Consider the following 26,389-nt stretch of genomic DNA (forward strand, 5'->3'; position numbering starts at 1 on the left):
TCTCTCCCACAATTTGCTAATGCAAAATTCACAATCACATTTAAAGTCATTTTTGCTAGTCAAACTATTAAGGTTTAATTTCAAGGTGGGAATTGTACTTAAAATTATCATCTCATGAATATCATGGAACATGAGTATTTGTAACTCTGTAACATTGCTTATAAGGCACCAAGACTTTAAAATACAGCCTATAATGTATTACTATAACATGAGCCAATAAAACTGGACATGAAAACCTTTTTCTAAAAATTATGTACGGAACAACTCCTTTTTTTTTTTTGCTAGACTGTCTTTTTACTACTTGAAGGCCAAGTTTGAAGTGTGCTGCAAGCACTGATAGAACTTTAGTCTAAGTGAAAAACAGTTGCTGACCAAATCTCCTTTTACATTTTTTTACTTAACAAATGACCATATATATGAAGTCTAACTCAACATATAATTTAAACCCAAGCAGGTTCTTTCTTTTCTTCTTATATATTTACAGAGTTTTAAAAGAAGAGAAAATCTACCCTGATCTTCATTTTACAAGTTACTAAATCTGAGTTTTTTCCTGTTGTATAACTTTTGCATGGCTAAAGGATATAATTCAAAAAGAGTTTTCAGCTAATAAAGAATCAACAGCTTTTCAGAATAATTGTTTCTATTGCTAACTGCTTTCACTGATGAAAAGTCAATTTATATTCAGTTTTATATTATTTTCAGCCACTGCTTCTTTGCGTTTCCCCTCTCCCACCTTTACACACTAAATTCACTTAGGTGAATTTTAGATTTTGGAAATGGAATTGGTTTTGTATTTCTTTTCTCTCCTCTCCTTCAAAAAAAGCAGGAAAAAGAAAGAACAGAAAACCAACATTAACAAGACTAGAAAAATTTAACAGTAAAATGAAGAGAACACTCTACCAGCGATTTCAAGTGTTCACGTTTAAAAGCCCACATTACATCATCTGTACAAGTTTAGTACTTAGTGTAACAAATGATTCATTAAGGGTCCCCTGAAATGTGGGAAAACAAAATAAAACACTGTAGGTATTATCAATCTCTAAGTCCTTTATAAATCCTAAGTAACAAAAGTACCAGCAACACAAGCAAGCATTAGGGTTGCAATTTCAAAAGCACTGAAATGTGAACCTCACTCACTTGAAAAGTGAATATTTATGCATTGACGTTGTGATGAAAACATTGCCTAAATAAATGTTAGAATTCCCGCTTTGCAGATGCAGAACTGAACTGGAACCCTTTCACGGGTTACAAACAGAATCCACCTTAGCCAACAGGACAAAATAAAGGAAAACTTTTGATCCCATGTATTGCTCATCCCATTAGACAACAGAGCCTTCAGACTAAATGAGATCATTAAGATTCGTGCTTTAGGAAAACTAATGACAGATTTACTCTATAGTTGCAAAGGAATAATAAAATTCCATAGATTTTCTCTGTTAGGAGAGAAAAGCACAGGTTGAAATCACTTAAGTAAACATTAGCCCTAATGAATTTGTAGGTCAGTACTTTTGAAGCTTTGACATAACTTTGAATTTTTTTCTTATTTTAAAAAAAGACAAGCACGTGAATCCAATAATTTATATATTATTATAATTTTGGGGTCAGCAGAGGAGCATCACAAAACTGAATAAAGCTTAGTTTGATTCACACAAAGTCTCCCACAAATCCTGTGAGGAGATACTTAATTCTTTCAGCAATGCTGCTTTTGTAAGCAATGCACAGATGACTAAGGGACTTGTGCAATTCAAACCTGAGATTTACTTGTTTTCTGTTCATTATAAATAATATTTTCCTTTAACAAATTTATCCAGTATCTGAGCTCTTGTTGAGCATCCTGTTTGCAGAGGTCTCAATTACTCAGTATGTTTTCTTTTGCTCTGTTTTACATTCCTGTCTCTGGCAATTATCACGCAGGTTCCTGGCATAGCAACAGGCCATAAATTTAAGATCTAAACAAATACTGAATAACAACAAAAACAAATCTTAAACGGACAAAAAAACAGGAAAAAATACCCCTTTTTCCCTTACCATGTTGAATACAGCCATGGTTATTATTATAGCAGTGGTTGTCAATGTAAGAGTGATCCTTGGCCAAGGACAGTTTGCAATTATTCCAGATGATTTCAGGATCTACAACAATGAAGCTGATGCTTTCTTGCTACATTGCTAAGTACAAACAGTTTGGAAAAGAGAGGAAAAAAAAAGATCTTTAGTATATTTGATTAGTATAAATAAGGGTAGAATTAAGATATCTCAAGACTGAGGGCAGTAATAATCTTACAACATTGCACAGATGTATTTAACTATTACAGTCTCACGAGAATGACAGATCATGATTAAACATGAACATAAAGAAAAAGTTATTTAAAATATCTGCCATAAAATCACTTCTATTAATTAATTATAATTTGTAAGTACCTTACTAAACATTCAATATATGCTACTAATAATAGCAAAATACAGAGCTGACAACAGTGTCATTACCTTTAACATCATCAAAACCCTTGAAAATGGACTGACCTGCCTTGTCTGAATTGAAAGAGTCATGTTTAGTAGCCTCTGGAAACTTCAAAATGTAAATAATGACTCTGCAAAGTCTTTGACACAGAATAAAGGCTAGATGTATCCCTGGCAGCCCACAGAACAGGAAAGCTTCCAGGCTTTTCTTTCATCTTTTTGGAGTCTTATTTGATAATTAATTTTAAATGGAAAATCACTCAGCAGAGCAAATCAACCTTCCCTAAATCTATCTAGAAGGCAAATAAGCATTTCATAAAAAACTGGATGAAAAATTTGACAGAAAAACTGAATAGAAAAATTTTCTTATATAGTGGCAGAAATTAACAATAAAAAACTCTGACTCGTTTAATCTGCTTCTAAGAAGACATTGCAAAGTCTCCATTCATACATGCATAGTGCCTAGAGGCACAAGAGGCTCACAGAGAATAAACAACGATTTGTGACGCATCCAATAAACATTAATTTTCCCAAAACTTTAGCAATGAGGAGATAAGGTTGCCTAGAAGCATCTTGTGCCCTTTCCAAATGTCAAATTCAGTTTTATGGAAACCCCTGTAAAAAAGGCAAAGAAAATTTAAGGAACATGACAATCCCACAAAAATAATTGTTTTTTTCAGCGTGTGTGTTCTATTTACTTAATATTGTCCAAGATGGTTTTGCATATTGTTTTCACCCTTGCCCCAGCCATCAGCAGAGATACAAGCTCAGGAAATCTCAAAAATGGGAACTCAAGCATGAAAAAGTACCAAACATAGGACTTAATTTACAGCACTGGTCTATTTGTTTAGGTTCAATAGCTACAGCACATCATGCTAAATTACACCACTACCCTACACGTGGGGTGCATTTTGCATGACAATCTTTATCATACTTCACGTAAGTATTTTGCTCCTAATTATAGATTATTTGGACAAATACATTGTATGTTCAGAGCTTTTTTTTATATATATATATTGTTTCCTTTTATGACAGGGAGTTTTGCATACTCAATCGGACAGATTCTGAATTCAGTTCCAGGAAGGTCAAAACAATCACTGGAATCTTAACGATGGACAAAAAAAAAGAGAAAAAAACAGGCAGCTTTTATACAAACATTACTTCTCTCCCTTACTAAAAGCCTACCCAAAAACATAAACTCAAAGGACCTGAATTTTTGAACAAAAATTTCATGCTCAAAAGCCTTTTTGAACTCCCCAGCCTTGTTCTTCAGCCCTAAGTACATTCAAATTTCAAGATAATTTGAAACTACACATAGATTTTACAAAAGTTTTGTCATCCCTCCCACTTCAATATAGTAAAAAGCACAAAGCATTGATTGCTGCTGTTGCTACAGGAGGGAAGTATTCCAATGGATGCAGGGAATGGATCTGTGTGAGAATGAATCATTCAGTTATCTGTCTAGTCTGCCTAAAACCCAATTAGTCAGGGAGCATGGATTTATGGCAAATTAAAACAGTCATGAAATCGTGCCCTAATTACTCTTTACCTGTATAAGAGCTCACCTGGAGCTTTACTACAACTTAACCTACATTGTTCCGTTATTTGCTTGGAAATTTAAAAGCAGCTGGGTGAGTTTAAATTGCATTAGACACAGAAAACTAGACAAGTACACTGAGAAAGTACTAGGAATATAAAATAGCTGAGAAATTTTATACATATATATATAATATAGATATATATATAAAAATATATAAATATATATAAAGCTGTACACTGTGCTCTTTCTGAATTACATTACATTACATACTGTTCAAGGAAAGCCTTTAGGATTAGAAACTCCAAGAAAATAGGCTAATGATGGAAATAAATTATATAATCTAAACAAGAAATAATGTATTATGAATTTTACAGGGTTTATGCTACCTGATGAGGGGCTGATCAAGTCAAACACAAATGGTGATGATCAAAAGGCCAATGACAGTTGATGAGTAAAATCATCAACAGAAGCCACTGAATTTGCAGCTTCTAAGATGACTGAAAGAGGTTGCTGTAGTCATGATTTCTAATGGGAAACCTACCAAGAAGCTTCAATGAAAAATCTTCCTTTCCAGGATGCCCTGCCTTTTCAGGGTGACTCCTGCCTAAAAGGCTAGTAGGCTAGCACAGGATAGGTAATTTTGCTAGTGGGCAGAAATTTGGAATTGTGTAAAACACAATGGTATATCCTAAGGGAAAATTGCCATGGCATTTCGGGGATGGGACACAGGAAAGGAAAGGAAGACGTAAATGTGGATCAGAGATGTACACATATAGGTAGATGGTGATGAGAAGGGATAAAAGGAAATGGATGCAGGTGAAAACTTTTCTAAATGAGTCTACTGCAGATTTTTAAATTCTGTCTCTAACCATCCTTTGTGTAAGTGCAGTCCTTATTCTGAGCCTGCATGTGTGTGAATGGCAGCAAAGTTCATGCTGGACTAGATGGCAAGGGCACAGGATGGGTGCCACTGGAGAGAGATCATGTAGGTGAGCAACTGAGGGTGTCAGGAGCTGATCTGTCTCAGACCAGTCCCTGAAGAGACCCACAGCATGTGTGGGGGAGCTTGTGTAACCACAAAGAAAATTCAAACAGAACTGTTGGCAAGTAGGAGATCTACATTTGGAAAGACCCAAGGGTCGAGCTAGTCACTTTGTAAAGGGGGCAGGGCCTGGGTATGGATATTGAGTAAAACTCCACATGCCAGACCCACGAGTGAAAGTGTGCCTGTGGATGATGACAGTCAGGAAATGTGTATCCCATGAGACCTGATCCTCCAGAAAGAAGGATCTAGACCATCAGTGTAGATCATGTTTACGTGGGTGCTGTAATAGAGCTGTTCTGTCCGTGGATCTCTGTGATTGGTCCTCTGTGTATGGCATATGCCCATCTTCCTATTGGGAACACATGCCCAGCTTCACTACAGGTTGCACCTTGGACTTCAGTGGGAGTGGGACAGGAGGATCCCCTCCCTGGGTTTTGAATTCCATCCAATTTTGCTTCAGTGGATCAGGAAGGAGCACTTCCCAGCTCCTGATCTCCACTGGACCCAACAAGCTCTAGCAGTTTTGAATTTCAAAACTTTAAAAATCACAGCACAGTAAAAAATGCAAAACAATGTTGCAAAAAAGGTGCTTTCATGTTTTAGTAGTGCTACACAATGTAAATTGAGTTTTCTCTACTCATATGAACAACTTCTGTTATTTTAATTCTGAGGATAAAATTAACTTTCGCACAGAAAAATCTCTGCTGAACTCCAGTATCTAAATACAAGAACGTCGGCATCAAATGATGGTGACTTTTCAAAATTTTCTACTTTAACATCAATGCTTCCAATTGTTAAATTTGAACTTTCTTCATATTTGAAAGTAATAATTGAAAAAAATTACAGTATAGAATTGCTGAGACTACTTAGCAATGTCCATGCCGAGAACAGCATGTATTGCTGAGAACTCCCTTTGTTTTCATAGTGCCTGGAAAACAGGTACAGGCTCATGTAACTTCTGTACTAAAATGCCTTGCAATAATTCCAATTTTTCTTTGCTTACAAGATTTTTGAACAATATCACCTGACCTTTCTAATATGTTTTAGCAAGGAAGAACTTACTGGACTGATTTTATACACTTTTTCACAAAAATGTTTTCCTGCTATCATTAAGGGAAAAAAAAAGACCAACTTAATCACTTAGAAAAGGCTGGAAAACAACATAAATTTCAGGAAACAATATATCATTCAGACAATGTGATTAGTCAATAAAGAGATTCCATTGTTTCCATTGCTCTTCTTAAAATTACAAGACACTGATGGCTCTAGCCAGAAGAACAATGTGAGTTATGTTAAGAGTGCAACTTTTAAAATTAAGTTCTAGGTAGTTCCTTCCACTTGTCAAACAGAAGCACAACAGAGTGATGTATTTCTTACCAGTCTCTTTAATGCACAGCTCTGAGTTCTGGAGGGGGAAGACCCCTGTTTATTTGGCACATCTGCCCTTCCCACCTTATTTATTAAGCCAGTGAGAGTCCTGAAAGGAAAACTTGAGACAAAACCCTAAAACTTTTTAAGCCATTGAATAGATATTCCTTGGAAAAAATGAAAAAATACACTGTTGAATAGTAATTTTCTGTATGAATAATAAATTTCCTGAACTTCATTTCACTTTTGAGCAGTCCAGATCCAGCCCATATGTAGTGCTACTGCAGCATTTCAGTACTGCTGAAAATCTGGGGAATCCCTGGAAGCAGAACTGGAGGGGTGGGGGTAATCATTAAAACCACTCTTAAAACCAGACTTAGGCAGGTTTATTTTGCTGATTCCATCATACATTTTTTATTGCAAATGTTATGTCTCCTTTGCAATTTTCTGAATAAAATGGAGACTGAGATTAAAGAAAGTATCAGTTGTTGAAAGTATGCAAGTTGGATAAAGCATCAGATCTCAGTAGCATTAGAGAGTATCACAATGTTTATTCTAAGTGGAGCTTGCAGAATATGGTTCAGTGTTTATCATTTGCAGACTAGAAATAATAGGTATTTGTAGTATGAGAGGTGACTCATGTATTACCTTTTCATCTGAACGTGTTAAACCTGATATGACAGCACAGCACGATAATGAGTAATAACGTATTTTGAATATTCAGGACATTAAAAATGTATCCTGTGTTGTCTTTCCACACACAAAAACCTACTTCAGCATTTAATAAGATGAATGCTGTCTTTCTGAGTGGGATCAAGGAACTGGTGCGAGAACTAATTGTGACAGCTATGTTGTAGATGAAAGACAGTGTTTCAAGAGCTGTCACACTTCTCCTTCACATGCTAGTTGAGGTTGGAACATCTTCACTGAAAACTTCTTATACAGAAAGCCAGTGAATCAGATTTTCTATAGTTCTATTGTTGCTCTTTTCATTCTGCATTCAAATACAACTCGATATTTTACCAATACCGATGCTTCAAAGAATGCAATCAAGAGAAACAAAATTCACATTTTTGTAAATGTGGCACCTGTAAATCTAAGCCAGGAATTTTGAATAATACAAAATGCATCCAGGTGAAAAGCCTACTCAATTTCTACCTCATGCAAGTGACTGGACAGAATCTAGAATCCTGAATAAAGAAATAACAGCAAAAACTAAAGTCAGCATCACGTTTTTAATTTCACGATACTTTGCAGCGTTAATTATCCTTTACAGCAGGCCATGTTGAAATGGCCATGTGGTTCACTTCAGCTGTGTCATTCAAAGGAAAGAACATGTCAGTGTGATGCCTAGAGAGGCTGATCTGGAGCAGAGGCTGGACAGAGTTAAGAAGGATAAAGTAGGTATTTATTAGAAGGCCTGCAAAGGCTGCACCCTGGGCAGTACTGGTGCATGGCCATGGCTCTACCCAAGATGGACAACCGGTCACGACTCTTCACACTTTTATAAGTTTTGGTCCATTTATATATTGGGGTTAACTATCCAATTGCAGCTTCAGGTTATGAAGTCTCATCTTCCCAGACTGCTCTCCTCAATTTGCTGTTGTTTACACTGTTTGTGCCTGAAGCTGTGGCTATGTCCTTGGTTCTCAGGCTGGAAAAGGATTGTTTTATCTAACTAAACTGAGAACATGCTAACATGCTATATGAAGTTCAGAGCCACACACTAAAGTGTGAAATAAAATATGAAAAGCTAAAATATGAAAGCTAAAACTTAAGGCATCATTTCCCCCACACAGAGGCTTGACAAAGCCTTTACCTTGTCGAGTCTCTATTCTAAATGTCTACTAATAATAATAATTATAATAATTATAATAGATAATTATTAATAGGTAATTATAATAGATAAATATCTAACAATAGTAAATATCTAACAGCAGTGAATATTTTACAGTAAATACCAATATGCCTTCAGGCAGAGTTCAGTCCTGGCACTTCCTGTGCTGCTTTCCTCACTCAAGAAAACACAAGCACTGTGTTATATGCTACTTTAAGTTAAGGTGTTTTCAGTCCCTCCCATCAAGGTTTTACTTTTTCTCAGGAAAAATTTAAAGAGCCACTAGTTTTGAGAAGAATCAAACCTGAATGACATTTTAAGGACAATACTCAGGGCACTGAACTAGACGAAGGATTTCCAAATGCTGAATTCTACATTGGCCAAGTCTCAATCTCCAAGTGAGATTCTACCATCTAAAAACTGTCTCACACAAGAGGAGCTCTGATCTGAACCCATATTCAAATACTAGCGCATCACAGGTATCAGCTCTCAGGTAATATATGTAGAGACAATTGAAAATAATGTGGATGCTCTCTGCTTTCCTGTTTTTTTAATACACAAGGAAGCACACTTGGGTATTTGAAATTAACTTACAAGCTCATCATGGGCAAAAACATTAAAGGGCAGAATTGCTGCATTTAAAAATTTATTAGATGGTATTTTTTGGCAAAGCAGACATAAAGAATGTGGCTTTCACCAAGTTAGGAAATTCTTCAGCTGGCTTCAATCATGTAACTAATGTTGTCAACATGTAACTCAACAAGCTCAGTAAGAAGGATTTTTGTTACTGAAATCAGTACATTTATAACAATTCCTGAAGTCTGAACATGGTACTTAACTAAGTGGTGATGGAATTGCTGTTGTAGTGCCTCTGCTAGAGACTCATCAGAATGACTTTTAGGATTGATGAGCCTCTTTCATGGACCCACTTTCATGGACCCTGCTGTAGGTGCCAAAGTGCCTCTTTAGGTTTTCCTTGCCTAAACATCCCTGTTTTAATCTTCATTCACAGGCAAAGCCTTACTATTGAAGAAACAAAAGGGCCTAGATCTTTTATCTACATCTGCATTAAAAGACACTCATTTCAAAGGTAAAATTCCAGACTGAAAATAAGTTTCAAGTAGTGCTGGTGCTGAAATTCCTCTCCTTACAGAGCTTTCAAATATCTTATGTGTGCACAGTTGTTATGACTGTACCTAAGGACCAACACCAATGCTTTAGAATGAAATATAAACTCCTGCAAAAAAGGTAAAGATCACTCTGTATGCAGTGCTGTGGTGTAAATAATGTGCTCTCTTCTAGCAGGAACAGGGCTCATGTGCTGGCTGCCCTTTGTCAGAGACTTCAGTAACCTCAAATCAGACCATCTTTCTCAAATGTAAAGCCAGTTGTTTTCTGCTGTTTATTCTGTTGGTATTGTGTTCTTCTAATTCCATGATTCAATTGGGCATCTAAGAGAGACTATAAACATGTCCAGATGAGATGACATTACCTCTATCTTCTCTGTTAACTTTAGCAGGCAAACAAGTTTGCAAGGTTTAAACATATACAGCGAAAAACGCCCATTCATAATAATAAAATGTTACTGGCACAAAGAGAATGTCCCATCAATTTAGTGCATGTATGTCCCAGGTAATGCAAATAGATTTTTGAGACAGTCAGTACTTGCACCAATGCATAAAGAACATCTGCTTGAGAAAAATACTTCTTTGGCCAGGTATCTCAGCTACCCCAAAGATAGCTGTGGTATCCAGAATTCCTTCACATGCTTATTGTGGGTTTTTTGCCCACTGAATGCATTACATCTTCAATGTATCATTTAGGTACCAGATGATTGCTTCCTTGCCTTCACAGCAGGAGGTAAAACACATCTAAAACTTACTAGGTCTAAAGGCATTTCACATGCATTCTATGATCTCATCTGTACTTCAAGAAGATAAAGGGGAGACACAGAAAATACATGAGCTAATCACTGTCCTCTGTCCCTCTATCTGGAAAAACAAACTCCTCAAGGAAAAGTCAAAGAAAATATTCAAAATTAATTAAAAGGAAAGGCCTACATTTAAAATATGAAAAAATAAGACAAAAATAATCTTTACGACCAAAAATACTCATACTCTTTAAGATTATGAGTATATCTGAATACTGTGACAAAAACCATAAAAAATATTAATAGGCACAAAAAAAGTAATTAGAACATAGAAGATATAAATTCCTTTCAAGTTTCAGGATATATGCCATTTTTGCTAGTATTGAGCAAGGTTTAATGCCTATGGGCAAATGAGTCCTTCTGTGAGAAGTGTCAGCTCTTCCTGCCCTTGGCCTGTTTGCCCAAAACCAGCAGGGGATGCCACAAAGACAGGCTCTGAAGTCTATAACCTCCTTATTTGTGCTACTATGGTGCTGCATCATTTGATGGAAAAATTCCCATTCTCTAATGGCTGAATTATCACTTCACCCCAGACTGAGCTGGGCCACGCTGCAGTGCTGCTGAACAGCAGACTCAATTAATAAACTCAGAGCGAAACACTGAGCATAAATCTCTTCTTACAATATTGCAATTAAATTCCATGAGAGCTAGTAATTTTAGCATTACAGTCTGGATTGAGTGTTTTTTTTGTTTTGCCAATGAAACGAAAATCATACAGAGAAATTTGTTCAATGTTGGTTTTTGTGGGACTTACTCTGTGGAGGTTCCAGCCATTTGTAATAGGTGAAGACAGAGTGCCAAGTGTCAGAAGTACTCAGACACGCACACATTGATAGCCAGGTGTCATAAACTGAACTTAGATTCTGCTGTCTTTACTGGCATTTCAGGACCCACTCTGTAAATCCTGTAAGAGTCCTGTAAATATTTGACTGCTACTCCAAGTCTATGCACCAGGTTCTGGAGCCTAGGTTGGTGGCAGGGCCTGACCCTGGCTGGGCGCTTTGGGAATACCAGGACAAGAACGAGCCCAAAATGTTGGGCAGAGAGAGGAGGATGGAACACAAAGAGAGAAACAGAAGAGGGAACCCCAAGGCTGGATGAGCAGGCGCTCCATGCTGGAGCAGATGACTCATGAAAGCTCATGGAAGATCTGTGCTGGAGCAGGTGATGTTCCTGAAGGAACTGCAACCTGTGGAGTCCTGAAAATTGAGTAGGGTGGAACTAGGAAAGGAAGCAGCAGCAGAGAAATGCCTATGCACCAACCACTCTTCCCTACTTGTACTGATTGACAGAAGGAAGAGGACTCTGGAGCAGAGGAGTGAAGGTAAATTTGGGAAAGGGAGGCTTAATGGTGTGACTTTAATGTTTGCTTCTTACAACACCAATCTATCCTACTTGGCAATAAATTACATCAATATCCCCAAGTTCAGTCTGCATTTTCTCTGAAGATAATTGGTCAGTGATCTCCCTGCCTCATCTCAAGCCATGAGCTTTCTCATTGTATTTTCCTACCCCATCCTTCTGAACGAGGCAGAGTGATTGAGCAGCTGGGTGAGTGCCTGGTAGCTAACTCACCACATTTCATCTCTCAGGATCAGACAGGCACAAAAAATTCTTGGGTTTTTTGGTGCATTTTTAGATGAGAGATATTTGGTGATTTTAAACTCTGTAATTGTGTGCAAGTGCATGTACACACAAGCAAATCCACATTTACTACATGCCTTCTATAAGGGAATCTAAAATGTACCTCTTTAGAAAAAGAGGAGTGAAAAAACCCCAAACAAACCAAAACCTATTCAGCCTTAGTTAACAGTGTCACTGTTGTATGAAAACTCAGATATCAACATTAGTTTCTTTGAAATTTTAGACTTTTTCTTCTAAAAAAAAACCACATTTACAGTGATGAGCCAGATAGTGCAATAAATATGCTACCAAAATATAACATCAGGTGTCACTGTGGTTAAAGCTGCAAAACAATGCTTGGATTTTGACACAAAGGAAGAAATCTTAGGGAGAGAACAAGGGAAAGGAAAACCTACTGCTTGTTTTATTAGCTGTTTCCCACCTTGTGGGGAAGACCTGGATTTTTGTCACCTTAAAAATTACATCCATGCACATGAAGGAAAGACAACACTGCATCAGCTATGGTCATAACTTTCTGAGATCTTCTTAGCAGCACAGTTTCTGTATTAGAGCAGCTGAACTCACAAAGACATGGACATAAGCAACTCCCCTTCAACTGGTTTAGGTTAGAACATGACAACTGGCAAGTCATCAGGAATGCAATGATAGGTCTCCATTGCTATTTTCAGTATTTACAGAACTTATTGTGACATGGGCAAAAGACATTGAAAACAGGCATAAGATATTATTCTATCACAAATCTACAACTCTGACTTGGCATATTGCTTAGCCATCCCTTTAAATGCAGAAAAATGTATTTGTATTCCTCCTAAGTAACACTATAAATAAAAGCCCCAGGAGAATGTATGTGCCAGCACTTCTTGATACCATTTAATTAGCACCTCTTTTCCTACTGGAAAAGGCTGGCTTTTCTTTGAAAGATTTTTTTTTAAAATTTGCTTTTTCAAGAGTAGTACTCTGACTTCATCATTTTACTCTCAATTTACTGTCAATAACAAGCAGAAGTCAAGTATAACATTACACGAGAACTAATTTTTGCTGTTAAGTAATAGCAATACCTCTAAGACCTCACTCTAATGATTAAAAATATTTAAGAATATTGTTGCATTATATTTCAGATTAATTCCCGAGCAGTGGCAGCATCCCTAACTTACTGGAAATGTAACTAAAATTTATATTAATTATATTTTCTTAAAAACATGTCCTGGTTAATTACAAGTCTCATAAGAGAAAGGAATTATAAAAACCTACTTCCTCTGATTTTTTCTTTAACTACCTTGTCATACTGTTTTACTGCAAACTGAAGTAATTGTCTTTCCACTGTGCTTTTTTTATAAAAGATCTTCCAGTTTTCTCTATGTGAGCATATGCAAAGACAGAGAAGGAGAAATGGGGATGCTATATGCAAATTGCATTCACTTTCTTACAAATCCTGAAACTCCTTATCCTTATTATAGATGGAGTTCTATGTTGGGTCTTTTTGAGAACTGAAAGGGGGACATGCTGAAAGGCAGAATGGTTTGCTCAAATAGTGAATTAAATTCTTAAATTCAGCATAATACTACATAAACTAATAGGTATTATAATAACACCTGGACCACACAGTGACAAAATTGGAAATTTACTAAAACATTTTTATATTTCAAATGAAATTGTTATGGTGAAATATTCTTTCAACTCAGAAAATGGTTTTATATAATACTTAAACAAATACACAGTCCTGCAAATTAAAGCAATCATAAGATGAGTCATCTCCTGTAAGCACAATAGAAAAAAAAATTTTTGAAAAGGCAACCTATCAAACTATAATGAAAACGTCTCAGATGATCCAGCTTCATATGAGAAACAGAATATTAGTGTCAGTACAGACAACTACTGCATTGGCATTTTCTGCTTTTCAAATAAATCAGGACATTTTACAGAAAACCAACATGGACAAAACAATGTCCACAGAAGCCTGAGTATGCAAACCCTTCTTCCTTTCACTGGTACTCTGCAAAAGCAGAATGACTTGGCAAAATCAGAACATGTTATTTCAAAGAAACCAACTAATGGATTAGATTTCCTTGAATACCTACCAAAAGCTGTCCAGCGAAACAGATAAACAGAATGAAGGAAAGAAAGAGAAATGCAGCCCCAAATGAAATTCCAAGAATAGATGTTCTAGAAGAAAAGGAAAACAGGTATTAATTTCCTGGTTACACATTTGTAACATGACATTTCTTTGTCTATAATATAGATGATATGAAAAGGTACTATGTGCCAGCTGCAACTTGCAAACATCAACACCATGGAAAACCAATTAAAACTCTCCCTTGAATGGCAGGCATTTCCCCTGCCATTTTCTCAATTCAGGAATGATTGAATTAAATTACCTCTGACTTGCAAAGTTATTAACATGAGAAGCTAATAATTTCCACATGTATAAAGACAGCGTACATTAGGAGAAGCAATGCTTTGTTTTGCTTTAACTGTAGGAAGCCTGTATTAAAGAAGATCCTTGCTGCTTTAGTTTTTTGTCGTTGATTTTATAATAATAAAAGAGCCTAATAGACATACAAAATAAACTTGCTGGTGGTGTACATTCATCCCTAAAAGGCAGAAAACTGCACAGGTCAGTGATGTCCATTTTCAGTGTCTTGCAGCAGAAGCTGTGATGCTGATCACCCTTACTCAGTGCTACCTTTTCTTGTGTGTTACAAATAGGAAGGTCTAGTCAAAGCAGCACCCCTGGATACTTAGTAAACAGGGTTTCAGTAACATTCTGTGCATTCCTTAATTCATTCATTCTGCAAATGCAGAAATCTCTCTCTAGGAATACCACAGTAGAGCATAATTGCTCCATCAGGCACCATGTGAGAGCGCCTTAGCAGATCTGCCTAGGGAAAGATCCAGTGGAACCTATTTATGTTTAATGAATGCCAAAAGAAGACCAGAAGCTCTGGATCAACACAGTTGTTTAAGCATGGGACCTAGATGCAGTCATGAATTCCCTTACCTGAGTACCTGCTTTCAGATTTAACCCCAGACTTGACACTTTTACAGAATTAAAAAATATTTCTCAACTTCTTTGAGGCTCAGAAAACATCTTACCTTATCAGACATTATATGCCAGAAATATTAAGAAACATTTTGATCTGTTTTAACAACAGTGTCATACAAAATATTTTCAGGAAAGAACAAAAAAACATTAACATCACCAACCAATGTGATATCATTAAAAGCATTTTGGAGAGTAATTGATGAGCTTCCCTTCCAAACATTCAGAGAACTTGTTATATATTAGGTATTAATCATCAGATTTTGGGTTACATCAGCACAGCTGATGAAAACAAATGACTGGGAATTCACAACATATATTAATCATGAAATAATATATCTTTTAAAAGTCATTTGAAGATCATTATTGCTTATGAATACATGTTCTCCAAGATTTTCTCATTCAGACTGAGCCAGTAAGATGTACATCAGAGTATTAAAACTAGTTTCTATTCTTAGGAATTGAAAAATCTCATAAGCACCAGAAGAGATGAAAGAAAAAGGGGAAAAAAAATAAAACCAACTAGGAAACTAAAACCAGAGCTAGTTAGGAAAGAAACAGTTGGTTTTTTTTTACATATGCATAAACACGTCCAATCTTATATATACTTAATTAACATTCAAAGAACTTTTCCTACATTTCAAAATATAACTATTCTTTCTCTGATATGAAGAATACAAGAGAGGGGCCTCCACATCTTAAAAAATGGCTCAACACAAGAATAGCCTTATCAGTCAAGTTTGGAGTGCCTCCTTTTAGCAAAAGAAATGAAGATGTTTGAGGAACTGAAGAGCAAGGGAAATAAAATTAACATGGCATAAAGAGAGCTTATGCAAAGAGCACTTAATCTCCTGGGCAACAGGCAAGAACAAAAGGTCTTTGTAGCAGCTTCACATAATCAATGATGTTATTGAGGGAGCACAAGAATTACACAGCAAGGTGAACAGGACAAAGAGAAAAAGACTGAAGGCACTAAAAAGTATCTTAAAATCCAGACTTGAGTGGTGAAAACAGAGCAAAAAAACCCATAGTATTTTTGCTCCCCACACCCCCTTCATATCTGGGAACAGCAAGACTTCTGTTTCACTTAAGCCAAGACAAAACAGTTTAATGCTGCTCCTAGAAGGAAAGAAGCGGGCTGAAAATGCTACGAAGAGAAGCAAAATGCTAAAAATTAAGTGCCACCATAAACAAGTCTCATTTGAGGCAATGACCATAGGAAAGCCATAATATGATTTCTTTTTTGTCACTGAAACATCAGAAAAGCAGTACAGGCCTTTTCAGTAAACTAACCTTGCTTTTGTTATGTAGAGTTACCAAATGCATTGCATTGACAGACTTGGGCAAAATATTTAGTCAGAGGAGCACCTGAAATTGCCTAAGCCAGGTAAGTTTTTACCTGCTTTTTCTACACTTTAAGGAATGAACTCATTCTGCTCTCTGCTACAGTCCCTGACCAGAAGTCCCTCAACCATAAGCTACAGAGAGACAGTATAAAAATGAGAAAACAATACAAGAACTTTTCAAGCTTCAGGTAGTTCCATGTCAAAATAATTTATGATCTTTGCTAAACTTGCATTTTTCTGGATTCATTACGAATAATCTGCTTTGGACAATTCATTTTTATCAGTGGTATGAGATTGGAAAAAAATTATATTTATGTATATCTCGGTAACTATTTAACTGAAAACCAGAGATTTAGTGGTGAAGATAAAGCTATTGAAAAATGCAGAAAAGAATGGGTTTTTTTCCTACAATTTTGTAACTTTTAGGAAAATACGTGACTTTTGCCACATGTCCTTTAATGCAGAGAATTTCCTTAGCTTGTAGATAATTGTTATCCATGTTCTGAACGACAGGACTGCAAATTCTCTTGAAGTGATAAAATCACAATGAAGCAACTGCAACTGACAATTATACAAGCTAATACTGAATTCAGACCTTTTTGGTATCTAATAGTAGCTATTTATTTCTTAAAGGCACTGATGCTTTCACTAAGCCACCAAAAGATTCAATAGCAATGAAGACTGTATGGCAGTTTCAATGTTAAAACAGTATCAGTTCAGTTTTATAATTCCACTTGAATTGTTGGTGTTTATTGGTTTTAATACAGCAGAAAAATAGTTAGTAATAATGGTTTCCTTTCACTTATACCATCTTCTATCTTCCGTGCCTGCTTTCAGACAGACTTTCTTAGTACTCCCTATCCTATGAAGAAATTCAGTTGTGCCTGACCAAAAATACAAGGTGAAGGTCTCCTAACCATGACTGCTAGCTTGGCATGACTCAGGAAAAAAGGACAGAGTTTTTTGAACACAATGGCCTCTGTGAGTGAAGACTTGGGAAGAATCTTAAATGCAGCCTAAATACAATCCCTTACTTGAATGCTGCAAGAAGTATCTCCTGTTCAATAGAAATATACTTTCATCAATTCACCAGTCTGTATTTCAAAAAACCAACACTACCAATTCCATTCTAGTACAAATTCTGTTTGCTTAAATAAAGAGTGTAGGGTTGCTGTGAATTAATAGGCACACTTCTCTCACTTGGTAAAACAGGAATTCTAGAGAGCTACTGCAGGCCTGTTACAAGGAAATGTAATGATAAAGATTTGTTTTCATTTAATGCCAGTGAAGACCTACTCCCCATCATACATTTCACCCCAAGATGTTGTTTTCTTGATTAATAATAAGCTTTACACAAATTGGTAATTATAAATTTAAAGCACCATATCACTTTACCAAGAAATTTAAGATACTAATAAATTTTTCCAGCCTTGAAAAAAAATTCTGGAGATCTTGAAAGTATTACTTAGAGATTGCAACTTGCTGGGTGTTATCCATCATCAAATATCTCGAAATCTACTTTTAAGTAGCAGACTTTGTGCCTGCACAGAAATCAATGATATTACACTACTGTAAAACCAAGTTAATGGAATAGTGAATCAATAAAACCCAGTGACAGATTTAGTTCATCTCCCTGTCTTCATTAGAACACCATTTAAAAATCTTGGAGAACTTTTGGAAGAAAACAAAAACAGTAGATAGAATTTTAGTAGGAAATAACATTTGCAGCATCAGTGTATGTTAAATGACTACATACACTGGTGGTTTTTCAGCTTTTGTTGTTGTTGCTTTTTTAACTTGCAATGCTCCCAATTTTCCAGAAAAGATGCAGGTGCCTGTATAATACCTTGCCTCTCTGGGTTCCATTTTTGTATCTATTAAAATAATCCACAGACCACCTGAAGCTGAATACCATTAATGTTGGTAATAACTGATTTTACACTTCTGCTTTTACAATTTGATATGCAGCACTATAAAAGCATCATAAGACACTTAAAATTTTGGCAATGAAAATGACAAAGCATTTATAAGTGTATTTTGCTCTGATGTAAGAAATACCAGCAAGTTGGAGGATATCTTCCTTAGCTGAATACAGCTCCCTAGAGTTCACTGATATTCTGATCAATTTTAATGAGATGAAGAATTTGTTTAAGCAACATAGTAAGGATAGAACAAAATTAATATCTGACCACATGTAAGAGAGAAGATAAATCTAGATTAATTTTTATTACTAAAATAAAACCAAAAAAAATCGTACTGCTGGCCAGGAGCAGTTCTACCTTTGGCTTTTGAGATGTGGCAGAACATGAGTTCCCTTGAATTAATTCTTTTACTTATCACAATACAGTATGAGCTTGCAAAATTAAATTTACCAGGTATTAATTTCATATTTTTAATAATGCCCAAAGTCACACTCAAACACGTGCAAAATACTGCTGAATTCCTGGCAGAGTGTCCCTTGCTTTGTGCCTTCATTTGAGAAATTTGTGGGGAAACTGCTGCTGTAACATCTGAATAGAAGTCCATAAAACTTTATACATGTTATAAGCCTGCAGTACGGAAAGTCAATTTATAATTTCCTAACACTTCCTTCTGGCTTTGAATTAAAATGTAAGTAAATACTACAGAACAAGCCCAATCATACAACTGTGGTTATAATAATAATCTTGAAAGTACTCTACAGGAGAAAGGGTTATGAGTTAAGAATTACTATATGACAGGGAATATGAAGTGTTTGCTTTAGAAACAATTGCTATAAAACAAAAACCAACTTTTCACTGTGTAAACAATCAGCCACAAAAGTAATTTTGAAGTTTAATAAAACATCCCATATTTGAATTGTCTTCCAGTTTTCAGCTTTCCATCACAAGCACAACTATAAATCATCTAATAATGTATAAATTCTGATAAAAAGATTTATTCCAGAAATGGATTTTAATATTCCAAAATTAATTTTATAAATGTACCCTTTATGGTCATTAATCCTCTGTTTTCATAGTCAGTGTAGCAGTATTATCATAGTCATAAGTTAAATACAGTGATTTATCACAGTGCCAACTCTGTAATCCATTTTGTCTCACTCTAATATCCAACTGTCACACTTATTTTTAAATGCAAAGAGAAACTAAAAGGAATTAATAATTTTTACTAATGTTTGGCATAACACTATCAACAGTGTTTAAAATTAGAAAGGAGACTAACTTTGAAAATTGGCTGAAATCCCCAGTCTTTTCTGTTCAAGTTACTTTGCATGAATTGACATCTGTAAACTAACAATTCAAATTTTTTTTATTTGTATTTTGGGTCTTTTTTACACTAATGAGCAAATATACATAGGAACAAGTACACATTAAATATCACTTACTTTGGCAATACCAGAATCTGTACAACAAAAATGCAGAAGAATATGAGACAGGCACAAGTCACATAATACTTGAATGCAGGCAGAGTAGTTGCTCGATACTAGAAGAAAATAAAAGTAAATGTTAAAAACACAATTGCCAAAGCAGATAAAATAGCACCCAGCTGAATTTTCAGCTTAAAGATGCATATGTGTATAGGCAGTTCTTAGAAACAGTAAACATCCTGTTCTTCAGTGACTTCACATCCACTCACACAGGGCTAGGGATTATCAGACATAGTATTAATACTTTTGCTTATTGAAGAAGAGTCATGCCAAATGGTTTTGCCTTGTTCCTTCACTGAACTCAATATTAAAACTCAATATAAAAAATTTAATAAACAAAAAAATTCCCCTCCCAAAAAAACCCCAAACCTACCAAAGAGAAAAATTTAAAACATTAGTTAAAATATTTTTAGGAATGACCAAGCATTCTTCAAAGGTTCCAAAATTCTTTGTGATTAATTCCTCAAACTGATTTTCAATTATTGAAAAATACTGAATGGGCTGAAACAGTCACAAAAAATGCAATATAAATTTAGAAAGGAAACTTCTGAGCACAAAAAGTAGCAAAATGTAAACTGTGCTACAGAGCATAGCTAGGAAGCACACTGATATTTACTGAATCTATACTTCAATTAAAATATTTTATGTCTTTGTTAAAAGGCCTCGTATGTCCACTACTAATGTTATGTTACAACTAAACACTTGACATTCTTAGGAGAGAGTCAATTTGATCTGTTTTGTCATGAGAAAAATCTATTTATCTCTAATTAGTCTGTCTAGAGACATGAGAATTAAGCAATGAAATATTTATCAAAGTTGCTCTGCTATGTGAGATAGATATATCTAGGCTGAAACCAATTAAGTACTCAAAGGGAAATGATCTAAGTAGCTATTAAAGTTACTTACTCTAGCCTAGGGTTTTTGTTGTTTTTTTTTTTTTCCAAAGGATAAAAGTTCAAGATTTAATTACTAAGAAAAAAAAAATACCAAGAATTATTTTCACAAAGTGCTGGAGATGCAAACTTCAGAAAATGCAAAGTGCATGAGCTGTGTCTTCCAACGGCAAGCACACAGCTGTGTCTCTCTGCTTAATGCCAAGATCTGCCCATGAACCAGTGCACCAAACTTTACATGGATATGTAGAAACTCACTTTGGCAACACAACAGCTTTTTTTACTTTTGAATTGTATGAAAAATTAAAATCAATTCTTATCACTTATCTGACTGGATTACAAGCCACAAATATGTCTTTGCTTGATGGGTACCTCTGCAGCAAGTTCTGCTCTTCCACCTGTTGAGTATGTTTGTAGTGGTCCTGTTCAACAATTTTGAACCTTGAGCTGCTATTAAAATTTCACAGAATTCCAATCTACTTTTAAATTTGTTTCAGTGTTTCACACTTCACCAGGCACTTCCTAATGAAGGCAGGTAATTCACTCCTTAGTTTAAACAATTGTTTTGCTTTATTATCTTTCTGTACCTTCAGGTCTCATAGGGCCAGAAAAGCTTCTGTTTAAATCAAAAGTAGACTTCCTACTAAGTTCTTTAAAGCAAAGACTGGACTTGTGAGTCATTAAAAGGTGACAAAAAAGACATTAAAAAGCTGGATCCAAGAATAACAATTAGCTCTTTGCCGTTCCACAGCATTCTACATCAAGATATTGGACTTCTACTGGGAGCATTGACTCAGACAAATAACTTAGCTCCCAAATTTTCTCCCAAGTCATTGTCCAAAGTACACATAGTGACATATTTCTCTCAAGTTCTCTTTCAGAATACATTGGTTAGTAACAACCATATTAAAATTTTATGTGCTGCCAGGCACAGCTTTGATCCAATCAGTGAACCCCCAAATACTAAGGATGAGACCACACCAGGTCTTTCTTCTTCTTTCTTATTAAAGTCTTCAAAAGAGTCTTGAAACCTTTTCCACCCTAATGCACTGCCAAGCAACACGAGCCTTTGTCAGATGGCCATAACAACTATTCTGCTGAGCTGGGAAAGAATCTGAAAATCCTTGTGGATGCTTTGAACGGAAAGATATCTACAAAAGTAGCTAAGAATGTATTCAACCACCACATGGGACACGGAGGATACTTGCTGGACAGTGTGAGCACAGCATGGCAATACTTCCTCTAGCCCCTTCTCATCAAATTCACCAATTTACACAGCCAGTTGTGGTCCAACCTACCTCTCACTCCCCCAAAGGAAAGCACAGCTGTTCAGCCATCAGCTGCTCATAAGAAAGCAGGAAGAGGCAACTGCCCAGTCTTCCTGCTGAGGCTGTCAGTGAGTAGAAATACACTCAAGGTCCACAGGGCCATAAAACAATGAAAACGCCTGACTTATTGAAAATAACTTACTTCTTTTTCCAGAGTCTTATTATAGAAAAGAAGTGATATCCTTTGAATGTCTTCAGATTTAAGCCACTGTCTAGAAGAGAGAAGGAACAGTATCACTGACATAGGAAGAAAGCAGTCCTGTCCTTTTCTATTACTGAAATGCAACAAAATAAGAAAATAAGTTGGAATTAAACAAGTTCACATGTATTGCAGTGTATGTGGTGAATTTCACTGACAGTAAAAGTGGAGATTGAAAATCCCCTCTCCTTTTTTGGCTTCTATTGCTAAGGTACACATGAAAAAAAAGCTCAATGAACAATTGCTTTTCTGTTGATCATGCCTAAGGAGAATGGACAGAGATTTATATGATGGAACTCTAACACTGATATTCCACTCATGTCCAAAATACTGTAGTATATCCAGCAGACAGAGGAGGACCTGAGACAAAACAAGGCCTTGACGAGGGACCTTTAGGAAAGGCACAGTTACAATATGCAGGAGTGGTGGGTAGGTAAGCTACACTTCACAAACTCCTATTGCAAACAAAAATGTAACAAAAATTATTGAAAGAGGTGGAGGGATTTTGTCTTCGAACTGTTTCTGTCTCGACCACAGCTCTGTACTATAGAGGTACATTTTAATCTTCTTCATGGTTATAAAACCTTCTTCCCTGCTTGACATGAGAAATAGCATAAATACTTGTATTGAGATGACAAACCTATTTTAAATGGAGTAAATCTTGACAAAAGGCTTGACATAACTTTTAAAAAATAAGATGTTCTAATATGAAAGTCTACATTTATTTTAACAGACACTTGAAAAGATACAGAATATTTAAATGAAAGAGGGTTTGGCTGCTTGTACCTCAAGGGCACAATACAAATTTGAAAACAAAAAATTAAACAGATTAGTTCTGTGGACATGCAGTACTTGAGCTTGAACAATAGTAGCAGGGATGGAGATTTTTTCCCAATATTTCCAGCAATAACTTTAAATTAGGCTCTAAACTAGTAGTATAGCTAATGCCTTCTAAATAAAAGGGAATGCCTTAACTGACACTCTGTAATGCAAGTAAGTAGCAGCAGTGAACCACAGTGGAACATATCCTAAATTAAAGTCCTGGAGAACAGGAGTGGACAGAGTGGAGTGTAAGCTATTAGCTTTAATTTGTGGAATGGATAATATTTGTTTCCTTGCCTGGGAGACCATCCCTGTTCCTGTGCAATCGGTTGCATTAAAAAAAGGGTCTGTAAACATATTCAGTTCTCGGAATGCTTAATTCAAAAATATATTTCGTTTCCCTTTTTGCTCTGCAATGGTTCCCATCTATGTGTGATCACAGTTAGGATTCTGAGAAGAAAGAGAACTGAAAGGCTGGTGTTCATACAGCATGACTTTGTTTGGGTTCAGCTGTAATCTACTGGAGAAAACATTCAGTTTGTGGAGTTTTTTTTTGATAAGCTGTGAAAATAAATATGAAAGTGTTTTCCATTTAGTCCTAAAAATTAAACAAAAAGTAACCCTCTTCCCCAAATAGTTAACAAAATCCCTGTTTTTTCTAATGGCATCTGACAGGTGGTTGATTTAATTACCATCAGCACACTGCTAAGAAGTTCTCTCTGCAGATCTACTCCCAAGGGCCCAATTTGGTTACACACTTGATCGCATGTGAAGTCAGGAGTGCCATTTAGGGCACGTGCTGCCTCATACTCCACATTACAAGCTCACGTTTTCAGAAGCTTTTAGGTCTTCTTAAAAGTTCGCAAAAATCCCTGTACTGGTTTTACGTGGCAGACGCTGAGAGGTCTGAGATGAGGGAAACAGCACAACACAAATGGAAGTGGAGACTGAGTTCAGACCAGGGAGCACAGAGTCACACACTTTTGGCACAGACATAAGGGCTAAACAATTCTGCCTTCAGCCTGACTCCCTGCTGAGTCTGGAAATTGCCACAGTATTTCCAAGTACATGAGGACATGTCTCTTGGGAAACTAGGTACCAAAGTTTGTCTTAAATTCTTTTGCCGTTCCAGGAACAACACAGACAGACCTCTGAATTCTGCGTGTATCCACAGAGGTGTGTGGTTTCATAGGGTTTGTACTGCTTGACAATGTACAGCAAGGAATTATGCACAGAACACAGCAGCACCATGATTTAAAGGAAAAAAGACAGAGTGTGTCCCTTTGGCACACCAACCTGCTCACCTAAGACCAGCTGGCTTTACTTCAGCCCCCTCTGTAGGTACATATTTAGCCCTCTGTAGGTACACATTTAGCTAGCAGATCATCCCTCCATCTCCTGTCCTACAGGAGTTCCCTAAGCACCAAGGCTTGGGATGGCTTAGCTAGGGCTGCTCATCCCCAGCCTGTGCAGAACAGGCACTTGGAGTCAGGAGTGCTTTGTTCAAGATGCAGGGAAAAGAAACCCCTGGAGAAAGTGTGGTGTTACAGCCTAATGGCTAAGGCATAGAAGCTCTTTGTTCTTCATTCACTCTTGCAATAATGGTTTTTAAATTTTCTTCTGTCAGTCTCAGACCTGTTTGCCGTATAATCCAAACGTTACACTTAAAACATTTAGAAATGGCAGTTTTCTCATAGACTTTCTTAAAACTTTTCTCCTTGATTCACAAAACCTTTAGTTTCCCAACCACTTGTTCACTCTAGCTAATAATGTTATTTTCATTTTACAGATGAAAAATTGAGGCACAAAGATATGCACAATAATAAAGAGAAAAATGTGATTGGTTTTGTGTCTTAAATGTAGGAAATATTTTATTTACCTTTTTTTATGCACTTAGACTTCACAGAGTCAAACTATTATTGAATTACCTTGATGCTTGAGGAATCAGCACTTTTCATAACTTATCCCTGAGTATTAATCAATTGAATCATAGCTTTTAAGAGATTCATTCAGCAAATCAATATAGAGCTAGGTAGAGAATTAAGTTTTGGAAGGTGACATTCAGACTTTCTGATATACAAGATCATTTCTTATCTTTCTGCAGTTTCCCATGTAATTTACAAAATGCAATGAAACTTTTTCAGAAACCTTTTTTATCCCCAAGTTTCTCTGAATTTTATGTGCTAATTAGATATGACAGGGACTGTCTAAGATAAAACAACATACAGTAGGGTAACACCAATATTTTAATCCATTTATACAGATGCTTTACTTTTGACATCAAAACATCATTTGTGATATCCTTTAATCAGAACAAGTATACCTAAAGACACAAAAAAAACCTGCCAAAATTTATATAGCTGTTTTAAACAAGTCTAGTATAATCAAAAGGCTTTGCCTAACACATGACCTACCCTATTTCACTGTGTTCTCTCTATGACATATGAATAGCAACACTCTTCCAGCTACTGAAAAAATTTTCCTAAATTCAAGTACCATTTAATAGGACTAAAAGATGAAAAAATCCAAAATGTGACATATGAATATTTAATAATTAGGTGTAATACTCAGCTGGTTAAGATTATAAGTAACAGAAGTGGGGGGAAAACATGTAATTCATCACAATTATTGTCCACACTTTTGAACAGCAATTCCCTTATTTCATCAGAGAAATATAAGAAAACTTATTTTGGATTGGAATTGATTTCTTTCTAGCCCTATCTATTCACCAGGAAACAGAAAACATCGTACTGTCTCCAGCTCTTCCTTGGACACAGAAAAAAATACATGGCAGGTTGTTTCACCCAGCAATTCCAACGTGCCATCCAGATTAGCCTTCTCTAAGAAATCAACCAACTATCTGAGAGACTTTAAACTATGGTTTTAGGGAAAGTTTCTAATCCTGAGGAATCGTTTCTGTGACAATTAGGAAGCATCAATTTTCACATCAGAATGATGTGAAAATCATTCTGACTGAGCCAGTCATTTCTTGTGTCTTACTTCTCTGCCTGCAGGTAAGATAAATCCGTAGTGTCACAGCCATGAGTCTACAGACAAACAGTTACAGAGCAAACTCCCTCTGCCAGGAAGATCAAGACAAGCCAATACCTCTGTCACACCATGATTCACAGGCACTGTCTTATCTCATATAGCAGAAAATGTTACTTTACAGCCTATCTTCAAAATGTGCAGGGCTTCCTACGCCAGTATTAGTAACACCTTCACTGTTTTCAGACTTGGTGTGCATATGGGAGCAAAAAAAATAAACACTGCCCCCTGCTGCAGCTTTATGTCAAAGTTGGAATGGACAAAGACAACAAGGGATAGAGGATAAAGCCATACTTCTGGGCATTGATTCCATCAATGGCTTGGATCATCCTCTCATTCAGTTCTTCCTCAAATCTTCTTTTCTGTGATTTTGTTCTGAAATGAAAAATGTGGGAAGTTACGTCAAAAACAACAGCTATCATAAAATTTTGAGTTTATCATCAATTTTTAGCATTTCTACTGCAATAGCAACTATAGGCATCAGGC

At 36.1% G+C, this 26,389-nt stretch overlaps 1 protein-coding gene across 1 annotated transcript in view; it reads right to left on the reverse strand.

The window, feature by feature from the left end:
- ADCY2 (adenylate cyclase 2) overlaps positions 1-26,389 on the reverse strand; it is a 204,580-nt gene that overhangs the window by 33,935 nt on the left and 144,256 nt on the right. The window contains 5 exon segments of the mRNA XM_030239642.2: positions 2,029-2,166; positions 13,900-13,984; positions 19,572-19,669; positions 21,977-22,046; positions 26,198-26,278. Of these exon segments, the coding sequence (XP_030095502.2) occupies positions 2,029-2,166; positions 13,900-13,984; positions 19,572-19,669; positions 21,977-22,046; positions 26,198-26,278 (472 nt within the window).

This window comes from Serinus canaria, chromosome 2, assembly GCF_022539315.1.
Source record: "Serinus canaria isolate serCan28SL12 chromosome 2, serCan2020, whole genome shotgun sequence".
Classification (NCBI taxonomy): domain Eukaryota; kingdom Metazoa; phylum Chordata; class Aves; order Passeriformes; family Fringillidae; genus Serinus; species Serinus canaria.